At 39.4% G+C, this 21123-nt stretch overlaps 1 protein-coding gene across 2 annotated transcripts in view; it reads left to right on the top strand.

Moving 5' to 3' along the window:
* Window positions 1-21123, top strand: part of CRYL1 (crystallin lambda 1) — a 57575-nt gene that overhangs the window by 9857 nt on the left and 26595 nt on the right. For both annotated transcript variants that reach the window (XM_042023916.1, XM_042023915.1), the window contains exons 4-5: window positions 12180-12341; window positions 16353-16547. In XM_042023916.1, the coding sequence (XP_041879850.1) occupies window positions 12180-12341; window positions 16353-16547 (357 nt within the window). The remainder of the gene's footprint in view (window positions 1-12179; window positions 12342-16352; window positions 16548-21123) is intronic.

Raw genomic sequence — 21123 nt, 5'->3', positions numbered from 1 at the left:
TAGGGAGCACCACACATTCTAGAGCTGGGTCTAAAATGTGTTTTTTCCTTTCCAGGTACCCAGTGAAGGCAGGGAGTATGACATATGGGTTGATTATTCTGACTGTGAGGGAGTGCTGTAGCGAAACACAGCTATCCTGGAGTATTAGAGTATTAAAACCAGGGTTGATACATAGGTTTGGAATCTGTGCTGCTAAGTAAAATTTGAATGGGGAACAAGCTAAACTACTAGACCTGATAGTTTGTGGGTGGTTAATTATTAATATGCTCACTGGATTGGATGTAGTGCAGAGAATAGGCTGATCTGGGACCATTTCTGGGATAAAGTATGGATGAATTTTCATTAGGATTGGCATCTTCTACCCTACGTGGCTCCCCAGTATTATTCCAGTGTTGTACCATTAGCTGTCTCTACATGTATTTGTGTTGCACTCAAGAGTTTACAACTTACACTGCATCAGGCTGTAAATTCCCACAGTCTGATTAGCTGCAGCGCAACCCTAATAACAAATCAAACTGAAAGAGGACAGACTTTCAGACCTTTTATTCCTCCCAATTTGGTGAAGTGAGGAGGAGAGAATGGGAGGCAGGGCAAAGCCTCACACAGAAGTCGAGGTGTGAATGTACTCTAGATTTTTACAGTGGTACACTCTTTTGTATTCACTGCCTTTTCTTCATGGCATGAAACTATACATTGTCACCCCCAGTATCTTACTCTTTCATCGCTAATGAGCTCAGAACTTGTTAGTTCATAGTATTGTGTTCATGCATGTATTGCCTGCTTCTGCTGAGTTTAATTTGCAAATTTATTGTCTAGTCACTCAGTCTTGTAAAGTCCTTCTGCAAATGTTTGTGGTTATAATAATGATGGCCAACTTAAATTTCATGAGCTAACTTTCAGGTCATTTATGAATGGATGTAACAAAGGGCACAGCTATCTGTGAAACAGCACTGGCCAGCCTATTCCAGTGAGTAAGAACTGACCGTTCTTCCTACCTTCTTCTTCTGAAAGCTGCTGCCTTGTTTCCAGTATTCTCATAGTTCTGCTTGTTTCCTTTGCTCTTTCAAGCATTTCTTACTACCTGGTATGTCTATATAGCGTCTTTACTTTCTCCGTATGCTACTGGTAAGGATCTGATCATTCTTAGTGCCAGCTTTGTATCTCTTTAGCATTCTGACTTCTATCTTACCATCTTCTTTTGAACATAGCTGTGATGGAATTCTTGGGTCTTGTTGCTCTGGCAGGCATTTCAAGTTTTGGTATGCTATTGGTCCTGTTAGAGAGGGTCTTTGGCAAAATCTTAAGATTTTTGAGCAAGGTCTTGCATGCCATGTCAGATTAAATTGAGGGCTGCATCCTTCCCCACCTCTATCAGTTCATCTATGAAATGGGCATTGGGCAAATGTTGCAAAATCAAAGTAATTTTATGTTGGAAGGAACCTGTGGAAGTCATCTGGCCCAACCCATTGCAGAACCAACTTGCATCAACTTGCGCAGAATTCTTGCAGCTGAGTTTTGGATAAACACTTCTGGTCTCTTTGGGTAACTTGTTACAATGTTTGATTACTGTAATTGTGCAATTTTTCCCTAATATCTAATTGAAGTCTCTTCTTGCAACTTCAGTCTCTTGCCTTCTGTTCTATCGGCCTGCACCTCAGAGAATCAGTGTGTTCCTTTCAGGTAGCTGAAGGCAGCAGTGTTGTGTTGATAGTCTCCAAACAACAACAATGTACCTGGGATAACTCCAGCTTTCTGCTGCTATTTTATGTTCCCTTAGCCCTTCTGATGTCTCTAAACATGTAGTTGTTTAGTATATAAATAAAAATAAATGAAATGGCTGCAGTATGCCCATGGATAACAAGTCAAATGTGTGAAACATGGTTGGCACTATTTGTATCAACTCTCCAAACTATACCATTAAAGTTTGGTTTGATTCAAACTGTTAACAAATGCATAGTGGAAGTGGGCAGGCAACTTATTTGAAATAGACTTTAATTTTCTCTTGAAAGAAGGGTGGTGGAATAGAATGGAACAATCTTAATTCTAGGCTCACAGCCTTATTTCAGCAGTGAGCAGACTACATTATGGCTGAACCATATTAAATTTAAGAAACGCTGCTTTAGGACAGCTTTGAACCTGGAAGGACAAAATGTACTAATTGTAACTTGTTAGTACAAGTGTTCTGACTTTTAGTTACTTAAAAAATAAAATACTAGTTGCATTTATGTTAGTTGAATATAGAGAATTCAATTTTCATGCTTAATTATATAACCTACTGATTATCTTATTTGAAAATTTTCATGAGAATTGCATTTCTTTACCCTGGATTTCAGTTGGTTAAATCTTAACTTCTTTTCAAATTCGGCCTTTATAGAATAAGTCCACTTAAAGCTTTAAAAAACTTCTTGATGTTTGCCGTCCGTGAGTAAATTCTTCAGACGGTTGCCTTCTATGTAATTTTCATAGGATGTAACTTAAAACAGGTGGGATAAAGTAGTAAAAAGTGGAACTTCCTAAGTTATATCAGTGAAGATATAAAAGGGAAAAAGATGCAAGAAATAATTAGGAGGACTGAGAAGAAAATTCATAAAAGTAATGTAATGAACCTTTTAAAAGATTATATATTTTCTCTCCTGAGCATTTTCATGAAGTAACTTGTCTTGAGTAGTGTGCTTTGCATCAACTTCAGAAGGAGCGCAGTCCATGTTTTGCTCTCAACCTGAGTATTCATGCAGGTTCACTTCTCAGAACTTTCCTGTGCTACTTGGAATCGTAACCTGTAGCATGTAGGTGAATGTACACTGCAAGTTTTTATATCACTAGAAGCTTTAATTCTGAAATAACTTTTCCATTAGCTGAAAACTCCATGGAGATAAATTAATGGATATGTTTGTACTATTATGTCCCTGTCATGGGCTATCATGGATGAGTTAAATGTTTCTTACTGTTGTGCTCTTAGCTTTCCTGCATAAATAGATGATGGCTTTTGTCTTCTATCCTTGTGTGACTATTAGGTATTGAACATCTTAGTACTCCTTTGAATATTAAAACCAGGTTTGAGTGGAAATGTGTCTAGTTCATAAATAATATATTGAATAGTGATGCCTTAAGAGACCTCCTAGAAACAGAGACTTGACAGGAGTAAGGGAATAAAGGTAGTAGGTATTTATTTGAAAGGCCTCCAAAGGTACCCCCTGGGGAGCCAGAGGCTACTGCCAAAATGGACCCCAAGATGGATAACCGGTCACAAGTTCTTCACTCTTTTATAGGTTTGGTTCATTTGCATAGCAGGGTTAATTCTCCTGTTAAAGCTTCAGTTTTCCCCTCAGCTTACTCACCCTTAGCGGCTCTTTGGTTTATATTTTTGGGCCTAGGACAGCCTAAGTGTCCTTGAAGAGCAGGCCCAGAGAGGCTTTGTTATGTCTACCTAGCACAAGAGCAGAAATTAACAGGCTACAAGAAACTTTCAGAGTTACACACTAAACAGTACAGAATTTGAAAAATATAAAAGTTAAAACCTAAGGCATCAACAGAAGTCAGTGCAGCACCTGTATGATCTCTTACCACAACACTAGTAAAATAAAGCCAGAGCTTTTTAAATTAAACTATTTACTAACTGAACAATAGAGTTTACTAGCTGTCAGAGGAAGATAAGATGGCTAACTATTGCTAAGATCTTACTCTTGACATCTGGGCTGCTGTGTATTCTGGTGAGTTGTGAGGACTGGCTGGGCTGGTTGAAGATGGACAGAAAAGGTGACTGAGAGGTGATCTCTGAACCCATCTGTTGTGCTGTGGCATTGAACAGAGCAGACTGGGCAAGGGGATGAAGTTAAAGCTTTTAACTTTCACCTTGTGTTCTTGAAGTATTTATCCTTTTTACTTTTAAAAGAACACTGCCTAAAAGCCTTAGAACAGTATCTTCATTCCTGCCCACCCCTTTAAAAAGAGAGGGTGTTCTGCCCCCTCTCCTCCTTCCCCCCTTACACCTGCAGACAGACTGTGAAGCTTGTGATAACGACACTGATAGATCTTCAGCCCGGTATCTTTTAGATCTTGCTGGCTCCTTTATCTTTTCCAGTTAGACATATTTTTTAAAAACAGTGTTAACAGCTTTCAAAAAGTCTGGTTGTGCCTCTGGGTGCAAAACCAGCATTGACTCTGGAGCTTTGACAACAGGTGTCTTGTGTCTCTGGTCATAAAAATTAGTCTTTGACTGTCTGTTACCGGTTTCTACTCGTACCTTTTGTTTGACTTTCCTGATGGCTTTCAAGAACCCTTTTGCTTCTGGGGATGAGGGAATGTCTGCAGGCAGTGGGTGAAGATGTCTTCAGCTGCCCTGTGCTCACAGGGTAGAAGACCATACTGGTTTGGAGGCTCTGTTAGTCACATACCTCTGTAAACACAAAACTGCTGGCAGGCAGAGTGTACAAGCATTGCAGTAACATGGCTTCTTCTGAATTGAGCCCTGGACAGACAAACATGGGTCTGTTTGCTCTCAGCTGGGCAAATATAACCTTAGGCCTGGTTTTACCCTACTGAGCTTAAACACTGGCCTGAGGCACCAGGAATTTTCTTTTGGCTTTTGAGGGAGCAGGTTTTAAGCATGTGACCTGACTTGCTGTCTTTGTAGTTGTTTTGAGAAAATTCCTTCTAATTTTAAAGATTGAAATGGTCGGATCTTAAAGACTTGCTGTAAAATGTTTCATGAAGTCGTGTCTGAGTTGAACTGGAAGATGATGTTTAGGTAAACAGCTTGCTAGTGTCACTGCAGTGGAGCTGCTGCTGAATGGACTTACATCCTTCCAAATTTTCTGACATTCATTTCCCATCTATTCTGTGCTTATAACAGCTGGTGTCATCTGCCATTACAGTCTTGAATAAGGTTTTGGTCCCTGTTTCAGGAGGTTGTCATTGCCAAGACTGTCATCCTGCCCAACAACAAATCTTGCTCTTCAGGTTCTCTTCCATTGCTCCCTGGTCCCTTTTCTGGGGCGGTATTGTGTCTCCATTGCCTTTCCTATATCACTCCCTGTTTTTCAGGGTGGATGGGGTCAGGGTAGAAGAAAACAGAGAAAATCTAGTTCTTTGGGAGAAGATATGGGGAGGAGGATGTCACTCAACCTGTTTGAGATCTTACTGCCCTTTCCTGAGGGAACAAAAAGGATCTTCATCTGTAGCAGCCTGATCGACTTGTCTGTCTGTCTTTTGAAAGTTTTGTAGGATATGTGAACATCATGGAAAAAGGTGGATCTTTTCATGCCATGATACTAACAGGAGATGAAGCAAAACTTGTCTTCATTTGCTGTATTTGTTTTAAACAAAAAACCAGCCAAAAAGCCCTTCAGAGAACCCCCCAAACCCTCCCAAATCTGCAAGTTTGATTTTAGAAAATGTAGTTCTGAAAACTAGTACCTCCGCAAATCCTGCTTTTTTCTACTAAAGGTTGAACAGACACTTGTAATTCAGTCACCCTGAACAGTATAAAATGACAGTAACTTGATATTTTTATTGCTCAGATTCTTTAACAGAGTATGTTTATGAAACGTAGGAAAGTACAAAATGTTTCCATCCAAGTGCTGGATTTCACCTCAGTGTTGTTTACTTGCACAGTATCATGTGGTCAGCAGTCTTTCATGTCACTCAAGAGGTACTGATTTATGAAGCATCAGATTTCACACTTGTATGAGCTCATTTGTTTAAGACAAATAAGAAGTTATCACTCTAGATCTAAAGTGATTTATTGTCCTAAATTATTATTTTTTAAAATTAGATTACCTGAAAATGCTGGTGCTTTAACTGATGCTTTTACAATGAGCTTCCTCATCTACTGATGAGACCAAAGGCAGGCAGGATCAGTCATACCTAGACAGCTGTCTGTCAAAAATGTGTTAACCTGTTCTTAAAATTCTGTTGTGGTGTGATTCTTCTCCTCCCACGTTTAGCATTTTGCTCCAGTCCATACATAACCCACAGAAAGTCTGTAACTGAAGCCCTGGGATGTGAAGCTCACATGCCTGTATTTTATTCATCTTTTTTATAAATGTGTCACATGGTGATAATGTGGCCCTGCCATTCCTAATGGCCAGTCTGCTTTTCAATTAAGGGAGCTGCTGTCCTTATTATGCTTTCTTACCCTTGGCTTCCAGGATAGCTGTAGTTAGCAAGATAGTTCAGGTTCAAAATAAAATTCTTGCTTGCCAAGGTTGTGTGGCTTTTTTTGGGCTAACTAGAGTTGGTTTACACCTAAGGAGGCTTTTGTTGCTGAAGATATTTTTGTTAATGATTTGGTTTTTGTTCATGGGCTTGAAACCATCTTGGAGGAAGTTGTGTACCTGCTTAGTGGAATGAGTATCTGCTGTGGGAAAGGAGCAGACAGCCTGATGAGCTCCTGTTCCCCTCTGTGTATCCCACTGGGTTGGTTTTCTGCATCACATCCAAGTGTTTCAGGGGTTTTGTGGTGGTTTGTTTTGGTTTGTTTTTTTCCTTCTTCTTCCTCATTTTGACTGATCAAAATCCTGACACTGCACTGAAAGGTCTGCAACAGCCTGGGGCCTCCTTCAATAACAGCTCTGTGTGTGGCTCATCCCAAAGCCATGCAAATCTGTGTGTGCCTCCTACTCAGCTGCTGGCCCTGCTTTTATCCTCAAGGATAAAAAAGGAAAGCAACACTTTACGAAAAGAGACTGAAGTAAATATGTGTTCCCTTCACCATCTTTGAAGTTTGAAATAATGAATTTTTGTTTGTCACCTTGTCTTAATTAATGTCTTGTTATACTGTTAGATCCACATACTATCCATTCCTAAAGAGCCTCAAAATATGCATCTAAAACTATTTTTGAGGGGAGCATGATGGAAAAGTCGAAAATACTTGATTTCGAGTATTTGCATTTAAAATATGTAATGATTCTGAATTTTGTGAAATTACCAGCCCTATTCAATGTATGAAAAAAAAAAAAAATTGAGGTAAGTTCTAATGGTTAACAATAATATCAGAAGCAAAATTGATACAGTGATATAATAATTTGTTCTGATCTTATAAATACAGTTTTATGTCTCTGCTTGTTTCACTAGGTGAACTCCCAGTCTCTGCTGTCAAAATGTCACATTTTTTAATTGCAGGTGGTGTAGTTTCCCAGGTTCACGTGTGTGACTCTTGTTTACTGACTATAGTGCACTTTAGTGTCTGACATGGAATACAATAGAAAAATGCTCAAGTTTCCTTAATAGAAGGTGCACCTTCACTGTTCCAGAATGGAAATACAGACCTAAACTGTGCAGGAACAGAACAAGCTACTATGTCAACATAAAAACCTAAAGAGAAATAATAATAATTAGGACTGAAATACTAATGATAGTAGTGAGCATTTTAAATGCTCTTTTTCTTAAAATATAATTTGATGTGGATTCAATAAAATGGTGACTGAAACACAGTGGTCTGTATGCAAGATGGAGCAAATAGATGGAATCTTGCTTTGGTAACTTCAGTAACCTCAACTTTGCCAGTGATATTGGGGGAAACAGAACTGGTTCTCAAATTGTAGAGTTTAATTTGCAGAGACCTTATTTTAGCATATATACTTCTTCCAAAGAGGCTTTTACAAGAATCCTTTATTATATTATTTAGATGTAGTAAACTTCTACGGAATAGTTGTATTTGACTGTACAGTTGCTATCTATAGATAGTGATTTGAAATCTCCATTTCATTAAATTTGCAGGTCTCCTTTTCAGGGATTTTTAATGTCTGTCTTAAACAGCATTCAGGTTATATGTATAAAAATCCACAGGCCAAAGCTTTTTGTAGGTTTATGTTTATCAGGCTTTGTTTTAGAAATAAAACATTCTCAAGTGGCTTGTTAGATTGAAAATAAAACAATTATGCCTCTCTTCTCTGTGAAGTTCTTTTCCTAGTGGATTATAACTATAGAAGATAATGGAAGTGTTTGTAGAAATGTATTAGGCACCAAGCTTTCAGAAAAGCTCCTTTTCTGAGATGCAGAACTCTGTCTCTTAATGCTGTGAAGTTCTTTTTATTCCCACAAAAAGCTGGACATAATGTGGTTCCTGTTGCAGGAGTACTGACAGTCTGGGTCCAGCTTGTAGGATAGTTCTGTGCTTTGAAAGCTGCTGCTACGGCCTCATTCTGTGAGAGGAGAGAATTGCTGTCACTTGACTCTGGAAGCTGTTCTACAGGAGGCCTTAAAAATTTCAGCTAAATCACAGCACTGACAAGCTGAGGCTCCTTAAAATGCTCTAAGTTTTATATGTGTGTAAACAGAGCAGGGGCTTGTGGCATGTTTGGACATCCTCACTTATCTGCAGAAGATGAGGAGCATTCTTGTTGCAGTCAAAGTAGTTATGGCTCCTAAACAGTTTACCTGCTCCTTAAAACCTTGTTGAATTTACTGGGAAAAGGGAAGTCTCAGAACTCTAGAAAATAATTTTCTACCTCAGTTATGGTTGGGCAAGGGCACAGGGTGCCCTTGCTGTAGCAGCTGCAGCATGGCAGTGAAATGGAACTCTTGGGGTTAGGTGGTACAAGATGAGGGTAGGAGGGGAATAGCTGTGGGAGGGGAATACAGTATTTCTTGCTCTCCCCTGGTGTGATTGAGGAGCCAATTGAGAGCTTATGGGTCAAGATTATCAGGACCACCAGTATGGGAGACTTTGTGGTAGACATCTGCTACAGACCACTTGACCAGGAAGAAAAGGCCTTCTTCAGAAGCCTCACATTCACAGGCCCATGTCTTCATGGTGGGGCTTCAGCAAGATCAGTATCTACTGGAGGGACAGTACAGGAGAGCACAAAGAATTCAGAAGGATTCTGGAATGCATTAATGGTAACTTCAACACAGGTGGTTGAGGAGTAGAAGAGGGGACATGTTGTGCTGGACCTCACAAACAGTGAAGAGCTGGTTGGAGATGTGAAGGTCAGGGGGAAGTCTTGACTATAGTGGCCATGAGATGGTGAAGTTGAGGATCCTGGGAGGAGAAGCAAGACAAAAACTGGGGTTACAGCTCTAGACTTCACAAGAGACAACTTTGGCTTGTTGGGCCAGAATCTGCTTGGAAGAATCCCATGGTATGGGATACACTCCTGGAATGAAGAGGGGTCTAGGAGAGCTCAAGACAGATTTATCTTTGCTTGCAGGAATGTATATTATCATAAATCTTCATATTAAGATTGCCAGGGAAGAAGCACTTGCTTATGTTTTGAATTTGCAGCAGACAGCATCTAGTCAGGAGGTAGGAATTCATTATTGTGCAACTGTAGCTTTCAGACTTCTTTATTCAGCAATTCCTTATGCTGGTGACTACCATCAGACTCCATACTCGTTATTGGGAAAGCTTGATGCTGCTCTGTGTGACAGCGTCTCCAGATGATGTTACGGAAAGTGGCTTGCTTGTTGCTGACTGGTTGCTAATCTTTGATCTTCTGCATGCTAGTTTCATCTTATACTGCCATCTTATGCTGCTTGTGTAGGATGTTTACTTATTTTAGGACCATACCACTGTGTTGCAGGACTTTGCTTCAGGCCATATTCTGTTCCTTTTGCCTCCCAGTACTAATAAGTTGCTCAGCAGCAATTCTCATTGATAGTATAAGGAAAAGGTATTTTGCAAGGTAGTGTTTTGGGGAGTGTTCTCCTAGAAGGTACAGAGGATTTGCTACCTTGGCATGTTTGAGAATGGATGGGAAGAATCTGGGTAGATGCCAGCATTTAAATATAGGAAAATGAAGTTGTGCATTTAGATGAGCATGGATGCATGTGGGAGCACAGATGGTGGATAGCATGGTGAGAAAGGCCTATGCAAAAACACAGAGACACTGGATTTAAACAGATAAAACTCACTGACTCTCCATGTGAGACTTGATTTAAACAGATAAAACTCACTGGCTTTCCTGGCATTTCAGGGGTTGTGTCATGTGAGTGCAGCTTCTTGATTAGGGGCAACTAGACCTCAATCACCATGTGGTGTATCAGTTAGCTAGGGAGGGAGTCTAGCATATATTTATCTTGTGGAGCTCTTTAAGAGTTCATAAAGTGGTTCAAGTAGCTGCTGTATGTTCTCTGAACATATATTTGGATAGTGTAATTCCTATTACCTTTAAGCCTTTAATTCAATACAACACTTCCAGGAGATGGGTTTTAAAAATTAACAGCTGTCGTGTTTTGATCAGGCTGTTAAGAGATGTCTAATAAAGTTTAAATTGGAAGTCAGATTTATAGCAACCTTGTTTAGGTGACCAGGCCTTGGAATAAAGGTGTACTGTTCACTGCAGATGAGAAGTATGATCTTCCCTAAGAAAAGGGCACAGAAATATACAGTGTCACTTAAAATGTGTAGTGGTGCATGCTAACCTTTTTGCACTGATTCTTTGAGAGAAACTGTGGTAGCTTTAAACCTGTATCTTATCTGCTCTCTGTTTGATCTTCTCTTTCTCAGGGTAAACAGAATAGCTTCAGACCTCTCCAGGCTCCATAACTGACAGCAAGTGAGGTTCCTGTTTAATGGATTGTTTAGATCTTAATTTTCCCCCTGTTCTTCAGGGAATTGGTGTCTCTGAGAATATAATTGCATGCTTGAGAACAGAAACTTTATTGCAGTGGTCCAACAACCTGAATACAATTGTGACACTATACAAGAAACTCCAAGCAAATGGCCCATTCAGAAACCTTATGTAACCGTGGCAGGTTTGAGTTTCCAGCAGATTTGAGTTTGCCTTTTTGATTATCATCTGATGTGAGAGCAGGCTTAGAGTTTCAAGTTCACAAACCTATTCAGAGCAGCTCTTTTATTAGCTTGAACAGTATCTCCAGAGTTCTCGTCATCTTTGGCTTCACTAAAAGAAACTATTTAAACCTAACCAACAAGCAGGGATTCTGGAACTATGAGCGGAGTATCATTTTGTTTTGATAAGGCCGTCTAATACTTTGGGCTCTATCTGGAGTTCTTAAATGACCCTGTTTGTCTCTTCTGCATCATGGAACCTTTAGTACTGTTCCATGCAACTTATTTTTTAAGTCTTCAAATTACTTTTAACCCATTTATTGGTTTAAAAACTCTGGCCCTGGGCATTCCTGCCACAGAGTCTGTCTGAAGCTGCAGATACTAAATGTAAATTTTGGATTATGTTAAATGGGTAGCCTTTTTTCCTAACCCTGCCATGTATCGTTCAGCATAACAGGAGGGACAGAACAAAGTACTGACAAGTGAGAGAAAGTTAGAGTTAGAAAAGTGCAGATATTTTCAGTGTGTTTTAAGGGAAAAGCTGAGGTTTTGCAGCGTTGGGATCCTGTTTGGATTTTTTTTAACTCTTCCAAAAACCCTAGAAAACAAGCTGGCCTTGTTCCTCCATTTTCTTCTTGAAGACCAAAGACTTTTCTGTTGCTTGTGGGATCCACTGTAGTTATTATCCCATGTCTTTCTCCTCCCAGACTGGTGGATCTTTGCATGCTCTCCTTCAGGCAGAAGGATATAACTTTGGAAATCTAATGACTGTAGATTGTGGCTCTTGGCTCATACATATGAAATTCCACACTGTAATGTAGAGCTGAACATACTCAGTAGCTTTGAGAAAAGTTTTGATAGCGTCCATTCTACTTCAGAAATCTTTCTCAGTGACCCTCACACTTAAAATGCTTAAGTATCGTCATTAATTGCAACTCTAGGAATTGCTTAAGTACAGGTTGCAGAGCTGTACCTTGGAATCTCCTGCCATTGTTCTGGAGATTGTAAGTTTGTCTTCTTTTGAGATACACCTGTTCATTTCCATCTTGTCTGAGAGAGAATATTGACTTCTATCATGTGAGATTCTCTTAAAAAAAAAAAAAGTGGAGACCAGGTCTTAATCCTCTGTATTGTGTTATTTCCCTGTGTGAGTTAAGTCTGTATTTTAGATAAAGCAGAATCTTTTCTTTTGTGTTAAATCTCCTGTGGGGTGTGGTGGTTCATCTTCTGCTGTACATAAACTCCTGGGCTTTCCATTTCTTAAACTGTGGGAAGATATTTTTGTGTCGATGGTATATTGCTCACTGGTATATCTAGGTTGATTAAAATAGGTGGTTTGTGCTGAATTCCTAGGTGTCAGCATGGGATCAATGAAGTCTGAAATGTACGGATAGATACTATTGAACTACATGACTTCTAATACTGTTTTTTGTTTTTATTCCAGGAATGTACTCCAGAGAACCTGGAACTGAAAAAGAAGATTTTTGGTCAGTTGGATCTTATTGTGGGTGACAGTGTTATCTTGAGCAGCTCGACCTCTTGTCTCTTACCCAGCAAATTGTTCACTGGCCTTAAACACGTTAAGCAGTGCATCGTATCGCATCCTGTAAGTATGATGGCATGTTTCTTTTTTGTGTAAACTGCATCCCAAACTCCTTCCTGCAGACTGAAAGGCACAGAAGGGTATTTGGGGCTCTTGTGTGCCATTGTTGGTGTGCATGGGGCCAACTTTTCAAAAAAGCTGTAGTTTGGTTATTCTGTGAGAAGCAGCACTAATCTACTAAATTGAGAGGATGTAGCATGTTGCATATTGTTGGCTCAAGATATGTTCTGTGTGTGCTCATATTGTTGTGTGTTTCTGAAACTACTGGCTTTCAGAATGTAGGAATTCTGTGTTTTGGGTACAACTCATAACATTGCTACTTTCTTCTTGTGTCATTGTTAGTCTTTTCTAGTATCCTTTTTCAGCTTCTGCTGGGTAACAGTAAGAATCCAAACACTGAGCTGCATGTGCTTGTCAGGCAGTATTGATAAAAGATGGGAAATTTAGACTCCAGTTTCTTCACACTTGTGATGCAGAAGCAGTATACCTGAAAAAGGAATTAAGGAATGATGAAATGGAACAAATTGGACTTGGAGCTGAACTTGCATTCTTCATGACCAACTGGAACAGGGCAGTGATGCAAAAATGGAATGACTAGAGGTTGCAGCAGTACCTCAAAGTGGTCAAAGGCACTTGTGAGTTTCTGTAGAGATCTGTTTGGAACTGCCAGACATCAGTTTGTCACATCTCTCCTCAGCATGGAAGAGCATTTTGTCTTGATCACTGGGGTTCTTACCGCTTCTGTTTTCCACTACTCAATAAGCTAATGAATTTGTTAACCCAGTGTTAGTCTGGTGGTCAGCTGATCAGTTAAGAGGACTGTTGTCATGAAGAAAGGTACTGCTCTGGTCTCTGCAATTTGGTAACTGTATGATGTCTCTCCAGGGCACTCCTCAGAGTGTAAAGTAAATGTCAATTCCCTGGGCATGCTCAAGAATACAAAAATACAGCATTACTTTGTCTCTACAGCTACCTGTAGCCTAACACTGTAGTGTCAAAGCATTTGGTCAGTCCCTTTCTGACACTTCACCACCACCACCACTGTGCCTTGCGGTGACTGGGTGGCAAGGGGAACAAAAGGCTTGGTTTTGTTTGTTTCTATATAATTAGTTTTCAATCCCTTTTGATTAGAAAAAAAAAAATCAAATGTCAAAGTATGTATCTGTGCCTAGATCTAGCCTTTCTCCAGTCTAAAATTCAGTAGTTCCTTGTCTCTTATTTCCAGGGTTGTAGTTTTCTCTAGTGCAAGAGAAGAGATAATATCTCTTTAACGTTTCTATATTAAGTAACTATACGATTTCTTTTATTTAACCAGTTCCTGGCTGCCTGACTATTTGTCAGTCTTTGATTTTACTGTTCTCTGTCTTACTGTTTTCCCAAGTTGGTCTGTACCAGTTAACTTTGTTTAGTCTGAACTGCAGTCTTAGAGGAGTCACTCCTGAAACCAAGTTTTATCAGACCTTGAAAGGTAGTTAGTCTCTGCGTAAACATTTTCTGTGTTGCTGTTGTAAGGATATATGTCTTTTTACAAAGCAAACGCTCCGGAGTACCTTAAAATGTCGAATTGTTCCAAAATGGCTTTGCAGTCCAACTCAGACTATTTTCTTAGTAATCTCAGCTTTACTCAGCTGTACTGAGTGCACTGAAGAAGCTGTAAACCAGTGTACTTCCAGGGGCCTTTCTGCCTCTGCATCAGGAAACATGCTTGCTTGTAGTAGTTGTGGGCTTTGGGTGGGGTTTTTTTTGTTTCGTGTTGTTTTTTACTAAGATCTTGAACACAATAGTAGGATTTGGTGGCTGCAGGAAGCAAGCAGCTCTGCCAGACACTGAAAACAAGTGTGCAATTTGATATACCAGAAAAATTAAAAGCTAAAGTTGCAGAGCCTCTGGCACGGGTGAGGGTGTTGAGGTTAAATGAAATGAAGTGCCCAAAGGGCAGAAGCAGCTCATCCCTTTGCTTAACATGGTTCAGTAGTTAGAAAAAAAAAAATCCCATGGCACAGCTGTATGATAGAAATGCACACAATAGTTAACGTTACAATAGAAAACAGGTACAGCTGTTCTCTGATAGCAGTTTCAGGCAGTGGATCAGGAGAGGTCTGCTGCAGAGTGGTTCTCTTCTCATGGGATGCATATACCTGCTAGGTCACACAACTAGAAATATGGAGCTAGAGGAGAGTGTGCCATTGAGTGAAGTCCCCTGTTGTACAGGAAGCCCTGTAATCAAATAACTTTAAAACTGTATTAAACTCTCAGATTATTTTTTTAATTCCACTACTCCTGTTAGAAATTGTGTCTTCTAATTTTTGTTCCAATCTGATTACTGGTCCATTAAAATTAATATTTATGTTTGTTGGCAGCTTTTGTATAACTTAATTCTTTTCAGTGTTTTCTTTGTCATCTCCTTTCTTAGCTGTCACTTTGTTAGACTAAGGTGACCTTCTGTTCCCTGAAATACTTCGCATTTTTAGAAACTTTCCCCCATTCCCTATTTCATCTATGTTCTACCACTTTCTGTTTTTATCAATATCTATTATCTCACTCCTAAAACATTGTCTTCCTATGTCTCCTCAGTGTGCTCACGAACACACCCATATACTCCCAGTGCCAAATTCATGAAATGGAATATTTCAATAGGATCACTGTCAGCACTAATCTCTGAAGAAATTTTTCATAGCCTCGGTCTCTCTCAACAGCTAACTTCTCTTTCTGATTGGAACCTGTGATATACTTAAGGGTTAGAAAAGCCTCAGAGAATGTCTTGGTGCTTGCAGTGTTTTGGGTCTTGCTCAATTGCCTGGCACTGCTGAATGGTGTCCATCCACCACACTGTTCTCAGTGGTGGTGGTGGCACTGCCAGAGGGAATGATGTGAGACAGGCTGTGTTGGGACACGAGGCCCTCCAAAGGGAATGAAGTGTGTTACATCAGTAGTTACAGCAGATGTACCATACATCAGATTATGTGTTGGTCAGACCCTGCAGGAAAGGGAACCATGTAAATACTGAAAGGAGAGAACATGCAGAGAGGAAAGGTTGCTTGCACATTGTTGTGATTAAATCCCGTACTTGCATTTACAGGAGCACAGTTAAGAGTAGTTGACTATAAGGGAGTATGATGAAAGAATCAGTACTTAATTACCATCCTTTGAATGTCAGTGTCATTCCTGGTAGTAATTTATTATATGTTAGCTCCTTCTATTGCCTGGAACTAGATGGAAGGCTGAATTTAATACCTTTAAGAGTACAGCTGAAGGACAGTTAGGCTCTTTGGGAAGAGCATGCATGCAGCATTACCATCTGTAACACTATGACCTGAAGAACTTTTAGCTGTTTCCAGGATGTTCTTTAGGACTTTTTGGTTTTTACTTCAAAAATACATTACACAAAGGTCTTGACTTGATGAGAAATTACATTTGGGACGAGTCAGGGAGAGGTAATTTATTTTTTTCTAAGTACAGTGTTTGAAGGTAACCTGTTCTGCAACATTCTTAAAGTATGTTTTATGTGATATCTTTTACTGTGTTTAGCATATATTTACAGGGTTGGGCCAGTAGCAGCTTATCTGTTAAGTGTTGCATCTTACAGGTGGTGTTTAGCAATACTTTTGTTATAAAGTTCCTGACTGTCTAAAAGGAAATGCCTTGCTTAATTTGGAAAGACAGGTGGTGACCATATGTCTTAGAACAACAAGCAGTCTGAGTATTGAGCAAACAGTTCCTCAATAAAGTCCTCGGAATAGAGTCTTCTAGTACTGTTTGAGTACCATCATCTCCGGTGGAGCTCCATGAATTTTGCTGGGATTAAACAGAGTTTGATTTAGTACAACTTTAATTATTTCTTTTAATTTGAATTAATGCACCAGCTTTTATTTGATTGGTGAAGTCTTTCAAGGTCTGAATATCAGGCTTACTGTGTTCACTGGAAATTATGCAAGCTAGTGCTGGGTATAAAGATGCTTTATATTAACATGTTCTGTTGATGGCTGATGTTCTTCTTTTGTGTTTCTTCTTGAGGTAAATCCACCTTACTTTGTGCCATTGGTTGAAATTGTTCCTCATCCAGAAACAGATCCTTCTACTACAGAGAGAACATACGCCCTGATGAAGAAGATTGGTCAGTCTCCTGTCAAACTAAACAGAGAAATTGAGGGGTTTGTTCTGAATCGACTGCAGTATGCAGTGATAAGTGAAGCTTGGAGACTTGTGGGTGTATGTATATCTTTTTTTTTCAGTACTTGGTCAGTTCTGTAGATGTGATAAGTGAGATTGTATATTTAAATGTCCTTTAGGTTTGTGTCATCTTTGTTCAACTGTCCCTTATGAACATAAAATGTGTATTTAAATGTAAATTAAACTCAGTAAGAAGTGATGCCAGTTATAAAAACCAAAGTGACAAAAACAAGGTCATATGCGATCATAACAATTATTCTTTATCCTGCTTTCTTTTTTTAGAATACTGTTATTTTCAGGGCAATCAAAAGAATAATCTTAAAAGCACAGGAATCAAAATACTGATTTTTCTTTTTTGTAGACTTCTCATCATTTCCTGTTTGGTTTTTTTTCTCGTGTTTTTGGCTTGCTGTACAGTGGTCATGAAAATACTTTAAATGGTTTTCTCTTTGGCCTTTCAGGAACTGTACTCATAGATTTAACTGTTACTTGAGACAGATTTCTCCTCCTCCTGCCCATTCAGACTTCTAACTGAGAATCATTTGTTTGTGTCCCTTCAGCTTTTCCCACAGTTACCTGTTCTGTGCTGAAAAGTCTGATCTTTCATCAGCAGGAGCTGAGTTATGTCTGTTGCTATTCTGTTGAGAAGAGTTTCAACTGGGCTTTAATAGGACTTACTTTTGTTTTGATTTCTCAAGCTGTTTAAAACAATCATGCACACAAATATAGGTAAAGATCTTAAAGCCAGGGTAATATTACTGTAAACAAAGCAACCCTTTTTCCAAAGAAGTATTTAAACATAATTGCTGATTTTGCTTACCTGTAGTTGGTTTTCACTAGCTACATAATACAACAATATAAAGGAGGTGGTGAATAACAATAAGTAAAACAGTGTTGTGAGGAAGGAACTGATCTCCTACTGGAGATTTTATTTAAATTTCAAAAATGGCTTCTATTGTTAAACTTTTAATACAAAGTCTCAGGTTTATGATAAGAAAAACCCCTTCAGAAAGCTGTAGCCATGTTGGAAAACATAGGATAGAAAAGACAGTAACATAGAATCACAGAATAGTTGTGGTTGGGAGGGACCTCTGGAGGTCATCTAGTTCCACCCCCGTACTACAGCACGTTGCACAGGATCATGTCTAGGTGGGTTTTGAATAACTTCAGAGGAGAATACTCCATGGCCTCATTGGGCAGCCTGCTCCAGTGCTCTGTCACCCTCCAAGTAAAGAGTTTTTTCCTTCCTATTCAGATGTAACTTTCTGAGTTTATAGTTTGTGCCTATTGCCCCTTGTCCTCTTGCTGGGCACCACTGATGAGTCTGGCCCTATCTGAATTAGCCTCTAAATTATTTTTGAAGCCATAAAAACACTGGTGAAAAAATATCTTTGAGAATAAAAATGTAAAAACAACTACAAAAAATTGTGAGCAAGGAAGGTTAAGTTCATGAGGAAAAAGCTAGCTCAACTGCAACATTCACTGTTAGAGAGGTTCCCACAGTGTAACCTTTCCTTGAAAGGAAGAGATCTGATATAAAATAAGTCATGCTGGGAACAAGATTTTTGAAGGAGGAAAGAGTGAGTAATGACAGACTGTGGAGGAGAAACTGAACTTATCTGAAGATCACAAAACTGAAATATGAAGTTGATTAAACACTAATTTAAGCACCTTTTTATACACTATCTAGCACAATATTGCAAAAATGGAAGTTAATCTTTACTTCTTTTATAAGAATTCAAAGAGTTGATGGGAAACTGTGGACCAGTAAGGCTGGTAATGTGTAGGCACATTGATACAATACCCTTGGTCAGCACAGGCATTCAGGTAATGCCTCAAAAATCTAACAGGATTCTTTCACATCTCTGAGGACATAAACTCGGTTGTGGAAACCAGTGCCATAGTAACCTAGGATGGTAAAAAATTGAATGGGTCCAGGGATCATTTAGACACATTCATGTTGTACTGTGCAGAAGCAAACTCCAGCATCAAAGTCTCAAAGACTGGACTGTTGGGAGCTGAGGCAATACAGTACATGGCAGTGAAAGTATCATTCTCTGTTTGGTCTTGCTGTGGAAGGAGTGTAAGAACACTTCATGGGCTGCTGTTGGAAAGGAGGTACTGAGCTGAGGCAAACCTTTAGTATGAACCTGCATGGATGCTTTTCTGGGAGTGGTGGTTATGTGAATAGTAATAAAGTAGTGCTTGAAGGACTGCCAGATAAAGAAAGTTGCTTTTGTTGTAAATCAAAGTTTCCAAGTTGTTTTGTTCTTGTATAATTTTACTGTGTTTCAGGCATATAGACATTTAAACAGTAACAACTTTGGTGGCTGTATTTCCATGCCAGAAGCCTGAACAATAGCAGCTGTCAAAGGTGTATAGTTTCAGCTGTGTGACTTCAGGCTGCACAGTGCCTTTGATGAGAGGAGAATCACTGCAGATAGGTGAGAGCTGCAGGCCTGGAGCAGTTCGTGTGTTTCTACTGTTGTGCTGCCAACTTAGTAATTTTCATTGCAAGTCATTTTCTTTTGGTGAATTCCACTTTCCAAATGGGGAAACATACTTCTGATTGTGAAGTCACTTTTCAGTTCTTACTGTTGAAAATGTCAATCTCCCCAACTCTCAGTCTTTGAGAGACTCCTAAAAATCAAGTTTTACTCCCATTGGTAAAATCTCAAACAAATGTTTTCATTACTCTAAGAAGCACTGGGGTTTGTTTGTTTGTTTGTGGGATTTTTTTTGGTTTGTGGTTTTTTTGGTTGGTTGGGGGTTTTTTGGTTTGGTTTTTTTTTCAGTCAGTTGAGCTTATTTCATTAAAGAAACTAGTGGAAGTTTCTCTGGTTGAACTACTAATGTACTATTAAAGTCATTGGTGGTAGGACAGACATGCAGTACAGCTGTACTTACAACATTTATCTTGAAAATTTTATCATAAATAGGCTGAGTAGCTTGCAGAATATGTTTTAGTTCCCAAATCTATCTGGGAAGCTGACAACCTGCCAGTCTTTCTGTTTTCTTTAGCAGTGCTGTGTTGGGATGGATGAGGTGAGGAATCATGTGATGGGAGAAAGGCTGTGATACAGAGCATGGAAGTGAAGGTGGAGCTGTATAGAAAGAAATGTGGTAAATATATCTGCTTGCTGAATGTTGTGTGGGGCTCACTGACTTCTGCCATGTGGGTCCAAGAGTAGGAGACGCTCTTAACATAGCCAGAAATCTGAGGTAAGGCTCTGCTAGCACGTTGGGTGCAGGCTCAAGACTCCACACGGTGCTCAAATTGCACGTGGCATGGATGCTGAAGCACAGAGAGAAGCATAATTCAGGGCAAAGTGATTAAAGTAACAATGAGAAACCTGAGGATTGAGATACAGTTTGTCTTTGCCAAAGGTGCTGGGCTTCCCAGCTGCACACACTGGGAGGCTGGGATTTTACAGCTGGGCACAAAATGAGTGCTGTGAATGGAGGACTGGACTGAAGTGGAGTGGGAAGTGTGGTGTTAGAGTGGTAAAAAATGAATAGGCTTGAAAGTTGAGATCTGATTTGTAGGAAAGTAGGAGAAAGAAAACTTATTTGGAGATGTACAGTTGAATGCTGCGAACTTTGCTCATGTGATAGTTAGGAATGTAGACTACAGGATGCCGAAGTTTGACTTCACAAGAACTTAGAAGCAAAGACCATGGATTCATTTATGGGTCTAAAAGATGTAATTCAAGCAAGTGCTTCCTTTTGAGGCAAGAGTGCTGCAAAGAGATGTTTCATTTTGGATCTGAGTTAGTCTTTTTGTAACAAGATGTCTTTTCAAAGATTGCTTTGACTTGCAAGTCACAAGCATTTGGGCAGTGCAGGTGTTCGTGGCGGGAAATTTTTGTACAGTTTTCTCTGTCTCCTCATGCCCCTCATTTATTCCATGATAAAGCAGATACTGGGAGCACTCCCGTCTGTTTAAGGTCATGTATCTGAGAACTTTCTGTAGGACCTCATAGCCTATCTGAGACTGGCATTCATGTAGGTTTCTTATTTATGTATTTAATTGTTAGGGCTTTGCTAGAAGTGTTGCAAAGCTGATAATGATGAGAGTAAAAGGTGTACTGTGAGATGTTGAAGATCTTTATTCCTCTCTTATCAACTCTAAATTTTTATATTACTGATTTGGAGTGATTAGAATAACCTTTAGCCAGTAACAGGAAAAATACCTCAAACTGCTTTGTCTCCTATTATCTGTTACCATTTATTTACTTTCTCACATCTCCATTGACAGTGGTCACTGGTGTGTCTGATTTTGTTCCTAACTCTTGGAGTAGAAGCTTACTGCCTTTATTTGCCTGGGAAGCACACTGTGCACTGTAGACATTATTACTTTTGTACTTTTACCAGTACCAGTACATTCTAGAGTAGTTTAGGATTATGTTGCAATGGGTATTAATTAAATAGATTGGCTTTGTCTTGTTCTGAAGGTAAAATTTTGGTTGACATAATCCAGAAAATAACAACCAGTTTCACCAACACTTCAGTTCAGAAGTCTCAAGCCTTACTCTGAATATCTATGATTGCCCTTTAACTGTGGATCACTGAGTGAATCTTACCTTTTTGAAATATTTTTCTAAGTGTTACCTGG

The sequence above is a fragment of the Corvus kubaryi genome, unplaced genomic scaffold (assembly GCF_017639235.1).
Source record: "Corvus kubaryi isolate FWS band 111438036 unplaced genomic scaffold, C.kubaryi_AGA036_p1.0 37256, whole genome shotgun sequence".
In the NCBI taxonomy this organism is placed as follows: domain Eukaryota; kingdom Metazoa; phylum Chordata; class Aves; order Passeriformes; family Corvidae; genus Corvus; species Corvus kubaryi.
The sequence above is the reverse complement of the archived record's forward strand: the minus strand, read 5'-3'. Positions and strand labels throughout refer to the sequence as shown.